Raw genomic sequence first — 22,074 nt, forward strand, 5'->3', positions numbered from 1 at the left:
AGCTAGGATTACAAGTGTGAGCCACAGCCACCCAGTTCACTTCAGTGATTTTTAAATAGACAATTCGACTAAGTAAATGTACAATTCTGTGTTACCGTGACTAGATTTTAGATTCTTTAGTAAATATGTAGGTTTTGATTTCTTCATAAATATTTTTTGCTGTTTTGACATGACACTATACCATGAACAGTGGCAGATAATATAAGCAATAAGATAGAGATTTGCCTGTAGTATGTTTTGTGAAGTTCCCAATGCTATTATTATTTAACCAGCATTAAATGTATTACCTCCTGGGCTTCATGAGCTATTAACTGGTCCATTAACAACCTCCGCCGTCTTTTCTCTCTTTGCTCTCGAGCAAAAGCATCTTCTTCCAGGCGCTTCTGGATTTTTTTAATGTAGTCATCATCCGAGTAAGTGTTTAACAAATCTGAAATTATCTGGTCTGTTGTATCTAAAAAACTCTTGGAAGAACTAGAGACAAAAGTTTTTAGATTAAAAAAGTAATGCGATCATATGTCTCTATTTGTGAATTCAGAAGACCTCTAAGAAAGGTCCCCTGAGTTCTTTGTTAGTTCACTAATAAAAACATTGAAGCAAATACTAGATTTCCAGTATAAAACCCACAGCTTTATGTCATTTCTGCTCTTTCTCTGTGAGATTCTCTGCATAACCCCTTTAAAAGGCCTATCATGTTTTGTCTTTTTTTCCCTCAATGATCTTTAGTCTACATAGATATTCTAGAATTTCCTTCATCATCTTTCTGTTGATTCTGGGACCTCCTACTTCAAGTTTATACTTACTTTGTGTGTACATTAGGCAGGCTATTGATAACACACTTGTTCAGTATGGGACACAGGTTACCGTATACATGGTTGGTTCCACTCACTACCATTCTCCCTCTCCTATTAGAGCACAAGAACTCCCTAATGAAGTTCTGGCTACCTACAGGAATTACTCAACCCTCCTGGTAAACTCAGAAAATGAGAGTTGACTTGTTTGTCATGACATGCCCAAAAATACAGTTGTAACCTGGCTTCTTACTTTACCTCACATCCAAAACTTAAAGAATCAGGAAGAGCCTGGTGGTCTTCCCCAAAGAAAATAAACACATTAAATTTAATGAGACAGATAGAAGCATAGTATAGAATTTTCACTCACTCAAAAGTTATCATTCAAAACAAAGATACAACTTTAAAATAGGAAAGAAAATATATGCAAAAAAGAAAAAAAGATGAATTTTATGTGCATAACTGTTTCATCACCAATTTTAATCCACACATTCCTCTTTAAAAATACAATAGCATAAATTGTTCCATATGATTTCTTGCCAGGAAATGATTTTTATATTAGGAATAGTCATTGTTCTAATATTATGCATAATCAATATGCTTTATTTAATTTAATTCACAGAAACAAGGACATATTATTAAAGTATGTCGGGAACAATCATTATGATGTAGAAAGGTACTTGAATAAAAGCACAGTTAACTAATGTTAAATGATGGGATAGTTGCCTATTTATAGTACAGATAGTATTGAATTATAGACCATAATTCGCAGGTCTGCTGCTTCCAGCTCAATTCTGAGCTCATAAGAAAAGTCATCTCTCTACTTTTTCTCTGTATATGTGGCTAGGATGCCTGGCAAAATGCTGATGTTTGCTAAATTTCAAATACTATGCTAAGAATCACTGTGCCAATGTAAAAATCAATCACTAAATTTCTGCTTATTTTATCAACAGGGTTCAATGCTCAGTGAAACTTTTTGGAGTTGGGCACCAAACTATGCAGCTGCCAAAATCACAGTCAGAGTTTAACCCTATCTACTTATAAAGGTTTAAGAAAATTAGTATTAGGAAAAATGTTAGTATTTATGAAAATGATATGGTAAGGCACTTATTTATTTATAGTTAATTACTTATATGCAGTTCTAGAGTTTAAAACTCACATTTGCTAAGCAGGCATTCTGCAACTTGAGCCATGCGCTCAACCCTTTTACTTTAGTTGATGAAAATTCCCAAAGTGAAAGATCTTGGAATAGCAGTTCTAAATAAAATGTTTGTAAATATTCAAAAGTGTTGCATAGAAAACAGTTTTAGAATTACCTTTCTTTTGCTTGAAGATCCTTTTTTATTAATGCCTCAAAGTTCCTAATTTCATTGGCCACATCCTTTAAAGAAAGTTCATCATCAGTTCTGTTTCCAAAATCCATTGGAAAATTTCATTCACCAGGATCACCCAGGATTACAAGGTGACACGCATTACTAATTCAAGGTAACCAGTAGCTAAGTCACTAAATTCTATATGCCGGAATCATTTGGTCATTCTAATTTATCACCTTGGACTAGGCTAACTTCATAAAAGACAATGAAAATTGACTAACAGAAATCACTCAGTTCATGATTTGAATTAAGTGAGTCAAAGGGCATTTAATGAAAATGCAGATGATGAGCCAGGCAAGTTCCTTTTGGATATAAATATTTCTGTAAGAAATTAGTGTTTGAGTTGTTTCAACTCAAACAATTCTCATGTTACATGAGATTATATTTCTCATGTAATCTTATTTATACTATTAATTTTTTCCATGAAAATTAGCTTAGCTAATTTTACAATTCTTTACTAATGAGCTTCAATTATTTCAAAGAAATTGAAGGTTTAAATACTAAAATGGCTCACAAAATGCTTCTGTGTGTAACATTTGCTTAGTATTATAGTGGAAGATACTTTGCATGTAGTTTTAAAGAAAGAAATGTGTATTAATTTCAAATGCAACAGATGTAGAAATCAGAATGATGCAACCATCTTTTTGCCAGTGCTGGAAACATAGGAAAACGTGTCAGCTTTCTGGATCTCAGCCTTCTTACTTACTTCAAACAAGTGAGTTCAAGCATTATTTGTGAGTTTAAGCTGATGTGGAACAACAAAAAGGTGAGACAAAGGACAAAGGGTGAACCAATGCAACAGCGATACTCACAGGACAATATGTTGGAAATGAACTTTACAGCTTAGAGGAGGTTGAGAGGGAGGGAAAGTAGGAGAGAAACGAGGAAAGGGTAACAATGTTTGACAAGAAATGTACTAACCAGCTTACATATGTAACTGTAAACCCTTTGTACTTTACCTTGACAAAAAATTAAATTAAAAAAAAAGATGATGGGGAGCACTAATCTACATCCCGACAAACAATATATGTTCACTAATTGACAGCTGTTAGTCCTCTTTTAGGTCACATAAGATAATATAGACCATGAGAAACTAACCCTAAAACACAATATTGCTCTCCTACAAATTGTAATCAAATTCCTATTGACGTGACTAATGATGTAGTCTAGAAAACATCATTACTGTAAGTATCTTATTTTTAACATTAACAAGTTACATAACATTTCTGGGATTGATAGTAAAATAGTACTACATGATGAAGAGGAATGGCACGCACATAGTATGTGGATCTTACCTGACCCTGGCTGTACCCAGGGCAGTAATTATCCAGGAGAGTATCACTCATCTTCAGCTACTTTATCAGCAATCATAGAATCATAAGCATACCAGTTGTGACTGATACAGTCAATTTCAAAGTGTTTGACAAGCCTAGCTTAAAGCTACAGTCTGTTAACAACACTGTAAAATAGATTGAATATGGATTTGATGGGGAAATTATGATTAAGAAGTACCAAGGTCAGAGATCATTTGAAGAGAAAATAATAGTTTTGAAAAGTTTGTCTATGTGATTTTTTGAAAGATCATTGTGTGTGTGTGTGTGTGTGTGTGTGCGTGTGTGCATGCATGTATGTGTGTGTGTGTGTGAAAGAGAGACAGAGAGACAGAGACAGAGGGAGTCTTCCTATATAGCCCAGGCTGGTCTCAAACTCAAAATCCTAGTTTTTCTGCCCCCTCCCTTCTGGGATTATCGACATGCTGCAAAATGCCCATGTTTGAAGGATCATTCTTTAATTGAAATAAACATAACACAACAACAGTAAAGGATATTTTCCTTTACTAAGTGGCTTTTATCACTTACCGCTGCCTCTTTTTTCTTTTTCATCATTTTTTGGGCCTCAAGTGCTTTCACTGTACGATTTGCTGCAGGCTTAGGAATCTGTATGATAGCTGCTTGAATTTTGGCCATTATTTCATTTTGTCGTCTTCTGCTTAAGCGTTGCTGAGTATCCCATATACATTAGTTTAGTTATGTCATTGTTCAGCATAATAGTCAATGTAAGACATGTACAGATACATATATATTCAACTTGTCTGTGGGAAATTTCAGAACTTGGCAAGTAGGCGTGGTACTAGGTATTACAATTGTCTAATCAGGAAACACTTGTCAGTAGCATTCTTTGAAAAGTATCATAAAGCACAATTCTCAAATGATGCCTATTAAATGTATTTTCCTTCTGTGTACTGTTACTAATAGATCATGAAAGTGTTTCAAATGCAATGAAAAGTACAATTGTTTCCCAGTCCCAACTTCATGACCTACCCAATCATGAGAAGAAAAAAACCTAAAAATCTTCTGTAGGGAAAATAACACCTAGAAGACTGCTCTGAGTTGTGGACGCCCCACAGAAATGAGGGCTTCCCCGAGCCATATAGGTTCATAAGTTTAGAAAAGACCTCAGACACAAAATTAACATTAAATTATCTGTCATTATTAAATCACCTCTTCAGTAGGTAAGTAGTTATTTTAATGAGGAGACAAAAGAATATAACTCAAAGAAAGCAAGACTAATATCAGATAAAATTATTTTAAATAAATTATTTATAAGGCAACATATGAAAGACTCAGGAATTTACTGCTAAAGCATTATAGTTTATAGAAATATACTAAGGTTATCACCTATATTCAATGATAAAAAATTTAACTTACTATTAAAACAGACATTGTTAACAATTTAATAGTCCTCATTTCACTTTCTAAATGTAAAAATTTTCTTAATTATTATAGATACTAGGTTCTCTATTGTCATATTTACTTCCTATGGTCATTTTCAACAAAATTAATTTCTAAGTATTTAATGGCATCATATTTCCTTTTCTACAACTCTGGTGGTTTTCTGCATTCGATTTGATACGTTAAAGCTTGGAATGGATGATTCCATATAAATGACTCCGAGCATTTGGTTCCAACATGGAATGCTAAAAGAAAGTGCAGTGCTTTTCTCTGGCAACTAATAATAGAATCAGAGCTTCTAGATCTGGCCTCTCATTGTTCCCTCCTTCTCTACAGGGAGTTGGCTATATTCAGGATGTATTGATTTCTTATTTTCCTAAACACATAAATTTAAAAAGTGGTTTTGTAGCTCAACAGGAAAAATCAGCTCTGTTGCCTTTAGTTCACACATTCCATATGCCAAGCCACTTAAGATACTTTTTAAATTCTTTAATGATCCCATATATTATTTCCCTCTCATATCCTTAAAGGTACAGATCATTAAAGATTTTCAAAGGACTTGGAGAAGCAACAGGAGTCAGAGGAACAAGCAAGGACGAAGAAGCTAAAAGATATTCTTAAAGCGACAGTTTCAAAGGGCAACAAACAGAATTACCCTATAAGAGAGAAATGAGATGGGCAGAAAAAAATTGCAAAGAATAAAGAAGCATAGGGAGAATGCCAAGTATATCTCTCTTAGTGTGGACAATGGTTATGGATTTTTGAAAATTAGGATATCTAATAGCAAGCCATCATCCTCAAACAGCTGAAGCATACATTTCCACCAATGAAAGAGAGCAACTTGTTCTGACACTCTAGGGATTGACAGTTACTGTTCTCAGCCAAAAGTAGATGTACCAATAAGAAGCAAGTACCAATAAGAAGCAAGGGTGAACATAAAGAGAAGGAGCAAAGGCAGGGAAAGGAAGGGTAGATCAGGCAAGGCAAAGCCATGCATCAGGAAAATGCATATTGTGCTATATTACTTCTTATGCAATGTGTATCAATAGGCATACATTACAAATAGTATACTATATACTAATGAATTTCTGGAAAAAATTGTTCTATAAAACCTTTTTGAGTTTTAAACATCTTTGGTCTTCCTTGATTTTTTGAAATTTTTCAAATTCCTCAAAGTGCATTTGGTCAAGATCTTCATTCATCTGTTTAACTTTTTCTTGAAACCTGTATGTAACCCGCATCAGATTGAAATCAGTTTGGCGTGGTATCAGGTTTTTAAGTTTCTAAATGAAGAAAGCATTCAGAAGATTCTGTTACTAGAGAACAAGCATACATTATAAACATACATAAGATTTGTCTTCAAAATAAAATGTCTATGCGTTTCCACTGTTAGAAGGTCAAATTACTGCAAACTGTATTGAATATCAATCTAAGGCCAATAAAAACCAGAGCTGAATTCCTTCTCACCTAATAACAATGTCTGAGCGGTAACAATGTTCAACAAGAAATGCACTCATTACTTTACTTATGTAACTGCAACCCCTCTGTACATCACCTTTACAACAAAATCAATGAATAAATAAATGGAAACGTTGGAGGGTCATCAGGTAGGGTGAAAGTAAAAGGAGATGTGATAAATAATAAATCCAATAGAAGAATTATAGAGATGTCAATATATGTACTTTACCAACGGATTTCATTGGGATATTTACAGCATGAATATATAGACATTGATTAAAAAATACAAAATGTATGTTATTCTTGACATACATAAATGTCACAAATATGGAATATATGTCATATACACGACACATGTCATATATATGTGACACATATAGCAGGTGTGACATACATGACACACACGACATGTGGTGCACATAGCATATGTGGCATATGCAGCACACAGGTGACACATGTGACATGTGACATGTGCGCCACATGACACATGTGACATGTGTGACACACATGACATGTATAGTACACATGGCACCCAAACAGGCATATGACCCATGTGCCATAAATGACATGCATGACACATGATACACACGACACATGACACATGTTACATATATGGCATGAGTGACACTTGTGATACATATGGCATGCATGGCCCGCATGCCACATATGTAAAGTATGCTTTGTGTCAATGTGTCATGTGTGATACATATGACATTTACATGACAGGCGGTACACACATGATCTGTTACATATATGTGACATAAAGTGATGTGTTGTGTATGTGATTTATGGCAATGTGCCACTGTATCAACATGTCATATATGGCACATGTGTTGCATTGTCACATGTGCTACAATACAGAGCATATGTGTCATGTGTGCCATATATATCACATCTATCATATATATGACATGTATATTACAGGTATATGGCATATACATATATGTCAATAAAGAATAACATTTATTTTGTATTTTTGATCAATGTCTATTATATACATGTTGTAAATATTCCAATGAAATCCCTTTGTATAATTTCCCTATGCTAATACTATTTTTTAAAGGAAATTGCAAAAAGAAGCAACTGTGTTTTGGATCTCCAAATCCTTGGGAATTTTCTGCTTTGCTTTCTGTAATTACTATCTAGTTTTATACCATTGTTATTTTAGAGCATATTTATTTTGATTTTTATTGTTTTAATTTGCTAAAATGTGGTTTCGAGTGCAGAAATGATCCACAGTAATGGTTCCACTGAGCTTGATGATGATTTGTGTTCTGCTATTGTTTTGCAAGTGTTAAGTATTCAGTCTAAATATGCCTTCACTCATTTTCTACCTGCTGGCTCTTTCAATTACTAACTGGGATGTTAAAATTTCTATATTATAAGGAATATGTCTATTTCTTTGTATAGTTCTTTTTTCTCATTTGATAGTTTACTAGGCACATGTGAATTAAAGTTGTTTATATCATCTTGCATATATATGTATACATATTATTAATTTTTATCTTGAAATGTCTCTGTAATTCATGATTATTTTTCTTGCTGTGCAGTATGATTTTTTGAAATTAATAAAGGCTCTCCAGCTCTGTTCTATATATAAAGAAAAGGAGTGGGGGGACAGAGTCAAGAATTCATGTAATACTATGAAGTTAAGAAAAGCAAGTGAGGGAATGGTTGAGTTGGGAGGGATGACTAAGAATGTGGAAAGGGATGACTATCAGTCAGATGTATATTGTATTCATAAATAGCTTTGTTAAATGGTAACTGCTTCACGCAACTACTTAAACATAATTTAAAAACTAAAAGTATCTACAGAAAAAATGAACAGTATTTATATCTCACAAAATACATTTTCACAAAATAACTTATAAAGAGTATCCCAATATGTAGAAGATAATAAAAGCATCCTGCTTCCTCCCATTATTCAATCATTGCCTAGCAAAACATTAAACATTAAAGCTTCCTAGGCTTGAGTTTCAGGTCTACTAGCTGCATACAACAATCTAGTAGTTGCCTAGCCCCTCTGTAGCCCAGTTTCCTCATCTGTAAAGCAGGAACAAATAAAACTTCACAATGTGCAGTTGTGAAGCTCTAGTAATATAATATGCACAAGCCACCCAGATTAGGGCTTGGTATATTACTTTGTACTATCAGTAAACTTCAGTTATCATTAATACTTCTATATACTGGCAATCTGCCTGTCCAGATTTAGCATCTCTACTTCTTTAAACCCTCTTCTGCACAAACCACTGGTTCCCTTTTACTCTTTTCTTCCCCTGAGGATCTCTTTCCATTTGGCACTTATACCATTTCTATCTCCTACTACTGACTTTATTTCTCAAGTTACAAGTTGTCCTAGTTTCTATATCCATCAAATATATAGTCTCATACTTCTGGCAAGCCTCAAGTATTGTTCATATTTTTTCATTTCCTTTTCCTCTGCATTCATTGATAGAATAATTTATGCCCCCTTCTTCATCATTTCTACCTTCCTCTTTAAACCACTGCAACATATACAATTCTACAAAAACATTTGTTTCTTCCTAATATATAGTCTAGAAGAGTTCGAGACTTTCCCAGTATTGTTCATTTGCAAGTGCTTGACAATGTAGAGATCTAATAAATATCTGATTAATGATTGACTCTGGAAGGTTGCCCTGGCTTTACACAGTATTGCACATTCTTTCCACTTGTTTATATATGGACTTTTTAAGGTTATACAAAAGTGCAGTGTTCAAGTAGGTAGATACAGTCCTTCTTGGTTTATACAGTTGAGAAAATAGAGTTTGAAAGTTTCTCAGGGACTGGCTCCAAGTTAACCAGCTTGTATGTGAAAGAGGAAGGATACAATTCTGTATTACTCAGCTGTAAGCCTAATGTAATTTCTAGAAACCAATTTGTGTAAATCTATTTAGCTACCAGGTCTATAAAGATGTCCATTAAGAATGTATCAGTCTGAAAGTGGAGATGTTGTCATATCCACCATGTCAATTCTACCTTAAAAATTGACTTAAAATTTTAATTATCCACATTTATATTTAGTACTTTTCATCAACACCAAAACATGGAAAAGTTAATGTACGTCAATCACTATAAGGAAGCAGAGTAGGAACTTGAAGAATTGTTAACTGAAAGTTATAATAATTAATCTAAACATATTTACTAAGTATAATTGTCAACCCATTGTACTAGATACACAGAGATGAAATACTAAAATCCTTGGAGTCATATGACAAAAAATGGTTACTCAACAATACCAATATCAGGAGACTTACAGGGAGAATTTATGTATGTCAGAAGGCTGAACAGCATAAGTAAAAAGAGAAGTTAAGGAAGAAAGAATGAGAAGGCAGTAGGGAAGGAAGAACAGGAATATATGACTCATATTCAAGGATACACTGTCAATTAATATGGACTTTACCTGGAAAGTATGAAGAATGTTAGGAGAGTGGACACTGTTTAGTGAAAAGCTTTGAAGGTCAATCCAAGTTAAAAACAGGATGTATTTAAAATAGAGATTAAGCCAAAGAATTTGGTGAATGTGGAATTTAGAGGAGATACACCTGGAAGGATTTTGCCGCTATTAGTAATTCTGAAATTCAGGGAACCAATTAATAGATCAGGTAACCACATTAGCACAAAAAGCAACTGAGAATGAGGGCAGAATTTGAAAAGCTATGAAAATTGTGGAGAGGGAGAAAAGGCGACATCACAACTGCATAAATGAATTCAAAATCTTAAAACTAAGTTTGAAAAGAAATGTACTCATTACTTATGAAACTATAACCCTTTTCTGTTCATCACCTTTACAATACAAAATAATTATCCTGCTTGAATGAAAAAAAAACTAAGTCTGGCTAGTAACATACATAGGAACATATTTACACAGTAAGATTGTTTTGAGAATGTAACATTATTTCACTGTATCAAGTTTGTTGAGATGTTAGGCATCTTTATGTACCTACCTCTCGAAAAGCTTCGCTCTTCATGTTTTGAAGTCTTGAAGTTGTCTGAGGCTGCAAAGCTTGTATTTCTATGCCTGTCAGTCCACTTTTCTTTTTTCTCTGAAGAGCAATGTACAATTGATATAAAAGTTTGGTTGCTGCCCCAGGCTTCTCTGTGATGATGCTTTGGGCCACATTCTGATCAAACTGCACGCCCAAAAGGTGGAGTGTTGGCTCCAAGCGGGAAAAATTATTAAGTTTGGCAGTAGCCACCCTGGACATTAAAATAATTCATATAATTAGATGATAGTACTGAATAAGCATAGAATTTTGTAAGTTTTACCCTAATATAATATTATGAACTGTCCAATGTTCTTTTAAATGTACCATTCCTCTGTAAGACCACTCAGAATGAAAATACATTGAGAAATTTTTAAATTAGATAAGTCTACCTGAACTTCATTTATTTCTCTTGAATGGTTACATTCAATTCACTAATTTTATTCAATTAAATGCTCTAAGTTGAGAATTTTTAAAGGAAGTAAATACAAAAAGTAACTAAGTTCTTTCTTCTATATGGAAAATTTTAACTATAATTTTGAAAAATATTTACTCTAAAGACAAAATTTCAACTTAATGTCTATTTCTTTAAATGATATTATTGCTAGAATCCGAAGATATTTCAAATCCTTTGTTGAAATTTCTAGCAATGATTCTCATAGGCATTGCTAAAATTATTTAACTAAAATATTATTTATACAATAAAATTAATTATATATCATTATAAATTTAATATATAAATTATGAATCATTATAAATTAATATATCATTATATAGTTTGTACTGCTACTTTAAAATAATAGTCATTCTAACTAGAAGCTATATTTTATATTATTGCATATTTAGATGCCTTTACTAAAAGAAATCCATTAATTTGTTCCTTCAGTTAACACTATACAGGGGTGGCTCACCCCTGTAATACTAGCTACTTAGGAGGCTGAGATCTGAGGATCATGGTTCAAAGCCAGCCTGGGAAGGAAAGTGTGAGACTCTTATCTCCAATAAACCACTCAGAAAAATGGAAGTGGCACTGTGGCTCAAGTGGTAGAGTGCTTGCTAGCCTTGAGCTGAAGAGCTGAGGGACAGCGCCCAGGCCGAGTTTAAGCCCCACAACCGACAAGAAGCCAGAAAGCAAGAAAGAAGTCAGTTATAGTTACAGGCCTTTAGCAGTGTAATAGTGAGAAAGACAGGTGTGTTACAAAGTAGTAATGAATGGAGATAAGGATTACAGTAGCAGTTTCAAATGATTTAAGGCTGTTAAGATATGAAGCTGATGACAAATGAAAAGCAAAGTATGTTAAATATATTTTCAATTCTCATGCCCCTTAATGAGAAAACTAGACACAAAATGTTTTTTCCTTATCTTGTAGCATTCAGCAACATTTTTAAATGTAAAAAATTAATTGAATCCACTTCAATCTAAGTTGAAGTTCTATACACTTCCCACCAAAAATGTTCTCTCTCAAAACAGAGAATTTCAATTGCTTTGAGTGTCTTAGGAAACAGTCGTTATGAGACCCTTAGGCCTCACCCTTTGCCAGTATTAGAGATGAGGGGACTTGAGAGGCATCTGTCAGAGCTTTGCTCTGGGTTGCATATAGTGCCACATGAGTTAGGGACAAACACTGGAGGCAAACATTGGCCATCTCCAAATTTTGTCAAGGCTTAGCCCTGTATTCAAGAAAATCAAAGAATATATTTATAGTCCCTCCCCTCATTCATATTACATGGCTTCCAGAATGCAATCTAATGTAAAAATTAGGATTTTAAATGTTTTTATATTGATTAGCCAAAGTATTCAAAAGTATTACATGACTTCTTTATATACATTCTTCTGAATATTCTAAATTTCCAGTCCAATCAATCAAGTTGTACTTGTGGAACATAACTGTGTAAACTGGTGGAAGCATATAACATTAAAGCATGTGCACAATTAGCATAACAAGATAAGCAATAGCTGTTTTTTTATGAACACAGAAAAAAAGAACTACTGGGATTTCTCTGCTCTTGAGGCAGAGCATATGATGTCAATATTGTCTCTGAGGGAATGAGAAATATGTTCTGGGAAAAGACATCTTGCTCTCTACTTGTAGTGCTTATGTGCCAAGGGACTTCCTTCCCTCCTTGCTATCTGTCCAGAGAGCCACCAGAGCCCAGCTCAGAGAATACTTCTTGAAAGATAAGTAGGCTCACCTAACTTCCCAGAAACATTGTTTACTTTTCCTTTGAATGAATCTTCTCATTGCTCACTGTTTTCTGCTTAACTTTATTTATTTATTTATTTAGTGCCAGTCACGGGGCTTGCACTCAGGGCTTGGGTGCTGTTCCAGAGCTTTTTATTTTTGGTTCAAAATAGTGCTCTACCACTTGAGCCACAGCTTCACTTCCAGCTTTTTGGTGATTAATTGGATATAAGAATCTCTGAAGCTTTCCTATTCATGCTGGCTTTGAACTACAATCCTCAAATCTCAGCCTTCTGAGGAGCTGGGATTACATTGTGTGAGCCACTGGTGATAGGCATGCTTTTATTAAAACCCAAAAATATTCTTCGGAAGAGAAGTATTTCTGAGTTAGATGAACTACTCTTAAAGTTGAGTTATTTCTAAGATGCATGACTTCAAGTTTTGCTAGCACATAGTTTTACTATTTTCAGATTAAAGAAATTAAAAGTATTACAAAAGTGCCTTATAAACGGACTGACAACAAAGCATCTTTCCCCACCAATCACACTATTATGAAGATCATAGCCATAGGTCTATTCATCCTTGCTTTATTTAAATAGTAGGATAATGCAAGACTTGAAGATGGATGATATTTGGGAGTCAGTTAAAGCAAGTCTCCTCCTTGTTTCATAAACTGCTATGCCTTTCAGTGGAAAAACAATAATAATAAAGAGATCAGAAACCTGGTTTTATCCAAGTCTCTATAAGCCAGTTTATGCATGTGAGAATTCTTGAGAGTGCACAAAATTAAAGGGAGGAAATGGACATTGTCTATCCTGGAATTCTTACACTTTGAAGGCTGCTCCTGCTTCTCCTGGTAGCAACAGCAGGGATATGCGGAGTTCAGGCCGAGGAGACAGCTGAGGCTCACTGTGATATTGCTAGTATTCCATCTCCTTACGGGAGACGTGTGATAGGAGCTGTCGGTTCAGAGTGTAATGATATCTAGCACCCTAGAAACTGAAGAAACTGGCTAGGATTCGCACAAAAGGGGTTGGTATGATGCCTATTGTGTCATATGCTCCTTACCACATCTAACACATCTGGACTTGTGAAAGAATGATTCATCACTGCAATGGAAGCATTAGGGAATTTTTGCTTCAGAAATATTGCCACATAGGTGAGGCTCTGTGTAGGCAAACACAACAAAGGAATATTTGAGCAGAAAGCACCAGGTTAAAATAAAATGTATTTGTTGTGGATCATCAAGAATAACAGAAGGAAGAATAACAAAGATCTGTGAGACAGCAAACATCCTAATATATAGCAGAATTCAGTGTATGATCTAATTATATACTGCCCACAGAAGAATACACACTAGATTCAACATATCTTCGTAAAATCAAAATGCACATTATTCCTAAGAGGTTGAAAGTCAAACACCCATCAATTTATAGATGGATAAAAGAAATATGACATACTATACCCATATAACTGAAATAAGTAATTTGAAATAACGATAATATTAATGGACCTTAAAACCACTGAAAACATTACTTTAAGTGGAAAAAAAGCACAAAATGTGATATATTTTCCTATTCCATTGATATAACTTGTTAGAACATTCAAATTTGTAAACAGGAAGTAGTGTCACTTGAAGTAGATTAGATTCATTCAGACAAGAAATACATTAGGATGTAACAAGGAGCTCAGTAGTTAGTAGTGACGGTTGCTAATACATTTAATATATGAATGTACTTTAAAATGGTAAGCCATGTTCTAAGAATTATCTCATTACAGCTGCTAAAACACTATGCATTTTTATTAGCTAAGGTCAATTTTATTTTTTTGAAACACAAAGAATACTCCTACTATAACAAGGTATACTATCCTATTTCAACTGTAAAAGAAGGAAGAATCATTTAACAAAAGAGGAAATAACTGTCTATCATTGCAGGAATATATGGAAGATATTGAAATGAATACTATCTGGGGATGAAGTCTGCAGCAACCATGTAACGTTCTCTCTTTTGTACTCCTGGAACAATAAATATTCAAATGCTTAAGGAAATGACTCTTTTGAAATAAGAAAATCTCACTAACCTGCTCTCTGAAAATTCTGAAAAATCATCTTGAAGTTCAAACTTGTTCAGGACTTCTCCAATTAGGTAACCATTGGAAAATGCCTTTGCAAATGACTTGGGATCTAAGTTTTAAAATATTGGGATAGAAAAGTGAATGTAATGTTGCAATATAATGTTTACATACAGTCAAACTTCATCATTTAGCTTAACTCAAAATAGTGTGCTTCTTGAAATATATTTAAATAAACAGAGAAGAAAATTTAAATTAACAGTAGACGGACTGATCCCAAAGATAAATCAATAGCTGATAAACTTTTGAAAGAAGAGGAAACTAATTTCTGATCAAAATAAAGGAAAATACAGCCAATATTATTTATAAATAACCTCAGATGCAAAAACAAAGGTTTTTAAAAATAAAAATTGCATTCTAATACTTAACTTTTCCTACAGCCAATGAAGGCAACACATTTTAGATTGCCAATTAAAATGAAATCTAACATTTTAAATGAAGATTTAATTTTAAACCTGCAAAGCAATGGAATGTTTGCATTTGCTAAAATCATTTTGTCTTTTAATGCAAACCCTATTGAACATCTTCATATTCAAGTGCTTGCTTCATGTTTCTGATTTTCACAATTCATTTCTTTGTTCTTTTCAGTGGTGAAAATTCACTTTGGAACCAGTAACTCTGTATCATAATGTTGGTCCTCTGCCCATTACTAGCTATTTGATGTTGGGTAAATAAGCAATTTATCTTTCTGAGTTTCTGCCTCTTTTGTCTCTAGAATAGAGGTAACCAGATCTATATTTTGCAAGGTTATTTCAACTTTTGGTTAGTGTATTTTGACTGATCCATATAAATATAAACATACATCTTCATGTTATTAACATGATGTATATAGCATAATATTCAAATTCTGTTAAATGTCTCTGTATCCTCAAACATCTCATAATCCTTTTTTTCTAGCGTATTTCTTATTGTCATTTGTTTGTTGGTGGTACCAAGCTTGAACTGAAGATCTCAGCCTTGGTAGGCTAATACTGTGCCACTATATCCACATTTCAATCCTCTTTCCACTTTTTGAAATGTATGTTGGTTTTTATAATTTGTAGTCATCATACTGCACACTTACACTTGCTCCTGCCTCCCTGTAACTAAGTAATGGTTGACCAAGCCGCCACCATCCTGCCCTTCTTACTCTGTAGTCTCTGATAACCACCATTCCACTCTAGCTTCTAGGAGATAATTTTCCTTTCTATGCCTGGTTTATGTCATGTAACATAATGATCTCCGGTACCAACTATGTTGTAGTTGTTACGGACTAAGGATTTCATCCTTTTGGTTGATGTTCAATAGAATTCCATTGTTAAAAATTACAGGTATTATATGAAAATCACTGGCACCATATCTACTACATACATAGGGTGAAGCACAAAATGATAAGTACATTTAAAGTTTCAAAATAATATGCTCTTTTTGAAGAAAAAATGTCCTTGGTTTTGGGCCACTTGTAAATATTTTATGAAATGAAAGGTGCAGAATTATACAGCATTTAAGTACAATATATAAAAACTGATAGACAAATAAACATTATCATATGCCAAAGCTATCAGAGTTCAAGTGATTTCACAATCTTCCATAAATCTTGAACGTGCTTCCATTCTCCCTTTTAAAATTTTTTATTATTGTAGTTGCACAAAAGGATTGCCACTCAACATGCAATTTGAAAAATGGAATGTATTTTGATTGCTATTGTCCCTTTTACCATTTTCTCCCATTTCTCCCATACACACCCTTTATTCTTTTTCAACAGCACTCAAAACACTAGACATGATTGCAGTATCACATGCCCAGCTATACCAGATCCTTCAGCTTTTTCTAGCTGACTAATGAAGTGGTAATAGGAAGATTATGAAGAATAGCTTTGTTCATGATTTGTAGAGTTTGTGCTTGGTTGTGGTTGCAGTGTTTTGAGGTGTGATGCCCTATCGAGGCCACTGAAGAGACATTTTCTCAGCAGACCCCACATAAGCATAATCAAAAGGTTCTTTGGTATATAGATTATCAGTCCATATTTTTTTCTGATAGAACTCAATTCTATGAAAAGTATCCCAAGTATTCATTGATGCAATACATAAAAAGTTGGAAAAGATGTGAGCTATTCTCTTTGACTCAACTCACTTGAGGTGAGCCTCAGAACTGACTAGCTCTGAAATCTAACAATAAGGTTATGTAAGCTTGAATGTACAATAGAAAACAAGTTATGAAGCCTTTAGGATACAAAATGCTTTCAGAAAACTAAAAATAATTTTTTGCAAACACTTAGAAACTGAAAGATTCTAACCATGTAAATTTATGTTCAGCCATGATTTATAGAAGGGTATATACTTATTCTTACTGAAATATGAGAGTTAGGTGAGCTTGTTCTCATGCAGATCCATTTATCACACTCAGGGCCTGATGATCTCATTCTATAAGATGGTGTACTTTTAAAAGTAGAGGGTTTGATGCCCTTCCTTATAGGTTTTATCTGAGTTTGTAAACCTGTGTCATAATCTGAAACATGGATGTTATTCTTGAGAAAAATATACGTAAAGAACTGGTACCTCTGCTTCTACCAGAAAGAAGTGAGCCATTACTTCACCAGTACTACTTTCTCCTTCCTTCTCCAAACCCCTTGCTAACTCGGGGTTCCGCCACCATCTTCAGTGTGCCACCTAGTTTGCCTAGGCTCTGCCTTCTACCTCTTCTGTGTGCCCTTTCTCTCTCTTATTTTCTTCAGATCTGTTTTCCCTAGGCCTGCCTTATTCTCTTAGTTTTCTAATGAAAGGTTCCACCTAGACTGATCATTACATTATCATGTAGCTTTCTTTCTGACCATAGGCCTTTAGGCATTTGGTCTCCTTTCTGGTCATTTCTGGTGTATAGTTTCCTGGTCAGGAATTGTTGCTATGTTAGCCTCAGGTCATCTCCTCCACTTCCTGCCTCCCTCTAGAGCTTGAACTCTGACCTGCTTTTTAGGTTGAAATCTGGCTCATGAATAACTGTGGGATAAATTAATTCAATCTCATCCTCATCAATGAAACAGATAAATGACCTGTAGCAAACTATTTGCTAAAGAAGGTCACTTCCAAAATAAAATTGTAATCTACCTCCTTTGAAATTGCATAGCATATTAAAAGAACAATTCTGATATGAGTAAAATAGAAAGGCTTGTATTATAAAAGTCAAATAAAGACAGAAAATACATGTATTTTACTGTCAGGATTGTTTGCAATAAATAAGCAAGTATGACAAACAACAAAAAACAAAAAAGGGGAAATTTAATGAAGGACAAGAAACAAAAAAGCATATATTCAAGAAGGCATGGGAAAAGATGAAGAAAAAGTATCTTTAGAAACAAAGAATGAGAAGCCTAAAATGAAGAGGGAGGAAAAGGAAGAGGATAATGGGGGAAGAAAAGAAAAAAGAAAGATTTTTTAAAGTTTTGGTTTACTGAGTTTTCTTCTATAAGTTAAGTCTATACTAACAGAAGAAGTCATGATTTGAATCCAGACAGTGAATAATGAATAAGAAATCAATAGATGACAGCAGCCCAGTAGTAATCTTCATTGTCCCCAGGTGATTTTCAACTGGGATTTCAGTGGCATAACAACAACTCAGTCCCACCTCTAATCGTTGAAGCCACATATCTGGGTGGGTCCCATCAGCGAAGTTTCTTTTTGATAAAATCTTTGATAGGCCTTTGTGATTAGACTGTAAGGCTCAGACAGCAGGTGAAATGGTTCCTGTACTTCTCCAATAACGTGGCATTAAGCAGAAGGCCCTGAAAGCCATCTAGTAGTAGTAATAATGAATAGAATGCAAGCCCTGGAAAAAAGGTTCTATTTAACTCCTCACTCACATATAAGTCCCTTAACCATGGGAAATTTAGAAACTAGAGCTCCTCATTTATAAAAGTGGGAGAGTGGTAGACTCTAACTCATAAGAGGTGTTTAGAGAATTAAGTGATACATTATATGTATAATGTTTAGCCTAATACTTGGCCCATTCAATGACATTTATATTATTACTGTCATTTTCTAATTTAAGCATATAGGTAGCATTTATTACTTACATAATCTGCACATTCAGTAATAGATGTTAAATGACTATAACACATGCACACTTGCTAAAACAGCATCTTAGTATTGAGAAAGCAAATGTGTGACAATTTCCTGAAACTTAGATACAGGCCCACACTTAGGGACAGATAAGATATAGCACTGCTGCAGGTAAGCACTTGGAATCAGTTGATTTCTATGACAAAACAGTAAAGTATTCACCTTTAAGAGGGTAGATAAAGATTAAATGCCTCCTAGTGTTTATAGTCAGGTTGTATTGCCAAATTAATAAAGGGCAAAGTGTGAATGTTCAGAGCTGTCTGAGTTTTGGAATTACAGATGAGGTACTTTATGCTCATGACCTTTGCTCTGCTTTCATTGGAGGAGCAAAAGCCTAGTCTGCATTACAAGAAAATTTACTTTTATTTCAGAGAAAGAAAAGCAACTTTTGTTGTTGTTGTTGTTGTTGTTCATGGGTCTTGAACTCTGGGCCTGGCTGCAGTCCCTCAGCTCTTCAGCTCAAGGCAAGCATTCTACCTACCGCTTGAGCCACAGCACCACTCCCGGTTTTCTAGTGGTTTATTGGAGATAAGAGTCTCATAGACTTTCCTGCCCCTGCTGGCTTTGAACTGTGATCCTCAGATCTCAGCCTCCTGAGTAGCTAGGATTACAGGCGTGAGCCACCGGCGCTCCACTTTAGAAAAGCAACTTTGGATGGCTGGGAAGTGGTGTGGCTTACAAGGCTTTGGCATTCCTAGAGCTGGCCAGGCACGCACAGGTAGGTCTTGGCATTCTCCTGTTGAACCTAACCATTTCACAGAACCCCAATATCAGACAAGGCTACTTGGTAGCCCTGATAGATCAAAATAGAAACAAAATGCTTCTATTAATCTATTTGAACTTAGAAAAAATAAAAAATTGACCAAAACACGAAAGTGGCCCCCAATCCTCCTATTCTCACTAATACGGGTGATTGTCCGTATTAACACCAGGTTATTCTGCCTTGCTTCCTTCTATCCCTTTCTAGATAAGATCCACTTGAAAACTGAGTCACAGAGTAAGGTGCTAGTGGCTCATGCCTGTAACTTTTAACTCACGAGGCTGAGACATGGAGGATCATAATTCTGAACAAAAATCCATGAGAAGCGATCTCTAATCAATAAGCAAAAGGCAAGGCTCTGGGTTCAAGCTTCAGAACTGGGAGGGGAGAGGGAGTCATGGCAGGAGTAAACTCAGAGTAAAGCAGTCTTTCTTGGAACCTTTTATGAACTTGAGCACACATAACTCTTAGAGCAATGTCCCATAGGTCCCTTGTGAGACGTTCTTCCACTGAAACATCTCAGTCAACCCAGCTACATGCAGCTATAAATGGTTCCTACAGTCTTTGGATCATGTGGCAACATTTTTTTCAGGGTGGTCAGCCTTTTCAAACTGTCTCCATTGAAGTCTTTCTCCATCTTTCTCAGGACTTATTATCTGAAACTGAATGTGTATATCATAATTTTGTTCAATTATGAAAATACTGGGTATCCTTCTCTTCTTGGAAATGTGTATCTTAAAGCTTTGATGTACACACTAGCTAGTCTTTTGCTGGTATTTGCTGTGTGGATTTTTAGTAAATGAAAGTTGTAATTTTAAAAATTCTGCTGAGCTAGCAAGAAATTATCAAAATATTTTTGTTTTCTACTAGAAGCAACATATTTTCTAATGACCTTGAAAGCTGCTGTTTGAGAAAACGTGTACTTCACGGATACTCAATTAAAAGAAGTACTGGTATTCCAACCTAACAACGCTAAACAAAACTCCAAATATATCTGATATAATTCATCTGCCAAAGAAAATGAATGGTGTGTGCCTTGGCTTGTTTGCTATTGCTATTACAGAATATCACAGTACATTGTAATTTTTTAATTAATATTTTCCCACAGTTTTAGATGTATTAAAGTGTTGGCATCTGTCAAGTGCTTTCTTTCTGCATCAAAACATGGCAGAGGTGGAAAATCAAGAGTTCTAGAAACTGAGAAGGGATAGAAGCCAAATTTATCCTTTGGTCAGGAGCCTCCTCTGGAGATAAGTAAATCTTTTCCACAGTGATTGCCTTAATCCATTGCTGATGGCAGAGCCCTCTTGATCCAAACACTTTGTAAAGATTCCACTGTTAATACCATTAGGATGGCTATTAAATTTCAATGTAAGTTTTGGAGGAGACTGTCAAACCATGTCAATTTCTAAGATTCTCTTTCAGATCTAAATTATATCACTTTATAACATTACACAATCATCACAACACATTATAAAATATATTCATCAATGCTTTAATATCTCTATTCTTAAAGTCTAAGAGTTGATTTTGTATTTAAAAAGCCTACATCTATGAATAAATCAACCAAGTGTAGTTAATACAGGATTCAAATAATTATTCCCATAAAACATAAAGCAAAGTATAGAAAATATCATTCTCCAAAACAAATACTACAAACAGTTTATATATAAAGGGATTGCATTCGCCATTTATGAAATTTCACCTATAAAAAAAATCAATGCAGGGTGACCAGAATGATAAAAGTCTCTTTATCATATCATCTTTGAGCATAAGTGTGAAACCTTATGCTCAAACCCCACGACCACCATAAAGCAAAAACAGAAAAACAAAGCAATAAACAAAGACTACATATTTAGTGTCTCAAACAAAATTTAAAGATATGCTCTGGAAGTCAGAGATTTTTAAATTCAGAAGCTTTTAGTAAAAAAAATCTGAAAATATTATTAAATATTATTAAATACTAGTGTATTAAAATACTATTAAATACTATTTAAAATACTATTAAATAGTACATTTCTTAAGTACAATGGGTAGATATGCAACTTAGGGGAAAAATCAAATACTGATATTGCTTAATTTCTGGTATTCTATCAGTAATCTGGTGTGAACTTGGTCTTTCCTCCAGTAAACCAGAATACTAAGGCCATGAGCCATGTTAATTTACCAGTGTTAATTATTTATGGGCTTTCTTCCACGAGAAATTCTTATCATAACCTATAAAACTTAAAAGACATAATTGCAGTTGGGTGCTGGTAGCTCATGCCTATAATCCTAGCTGTTCAGGAGGCTGAGATTTGAGGATGATGGTTCAAAGCCAGCCTGGACAGAAAACTCTGTGAGACTCTTACCATCAATTAACCAAAAAACCAGAAGTGGAGCTATGGCTTAAGTGGTAGTGCTAGACTCAAATAAAAGAGCTCAGGGACAGTGCCCAAGCCCTTATTCAAGCCCCATGACCAGCACGAGAAAAGAAGAGGAAGAGGAGGAAGAGGAAGAGATAGGAGAAAGAGAAGGAGGAGGAGGAGGAGGAGGAGGAGGAGGAA

The 22,074-nt window shown here is 34.6% G+C and overlaps 1 protein-coding gene across 1 annotated transcript in view; it reads right to left on the reverse strand.

The window, feature by feature from the left end:
* The window catches only part of Spef2 (sperm flagellar 2), a 160,004-nt gene that overhangs the window by 133,504 nt on the left and 4,426 nt on the right, over positions 1–22,074 (reverse strand). Inside the window, exons 2-7 of the mRNA XM_013018527.1 lie at positions 14,624–14,726; positions 10,320–10,572; positions 6,009–6,179; positions 4,024–4,164; positions 2,108–2,172; positions 288–474 (exon numbers count right to left, since the gene is read on the reverse strand). Coding sequence (XP_012873981.1) covers positions 288–474; positions 2,108–2,172; positions 4,024–4,164; positions 6,009–6,179; positions 10,320–10,572; positions 14,624–14,726 — 920 coding nt within the window. The remainder of the gene's footprint in view (positions 1–287; positions 475–2,107; positions 2,173–4,023; positions 4,165–6,008; positions 6,180–10,319; positions 10,573–14,623; positions 14,727–22,074) is intronic.

This window comes from Dipodomys ordii, unplaced genomic scaffold (genome assembly GCF_000151885.1).
Source record: "Dipodomys ordii isolate 6190 unplaced genomic scaffold, Dord_2.0 Scaffold41, whole genome shotgun sequence".
Classification (NCBI taxonomy): domain Eukaryota; kingdom Metazoa; phylum Chordata; class Mammalia; order Rodentia; family Heteromyidae; genus Dipodomys; species Dipodomys ordii.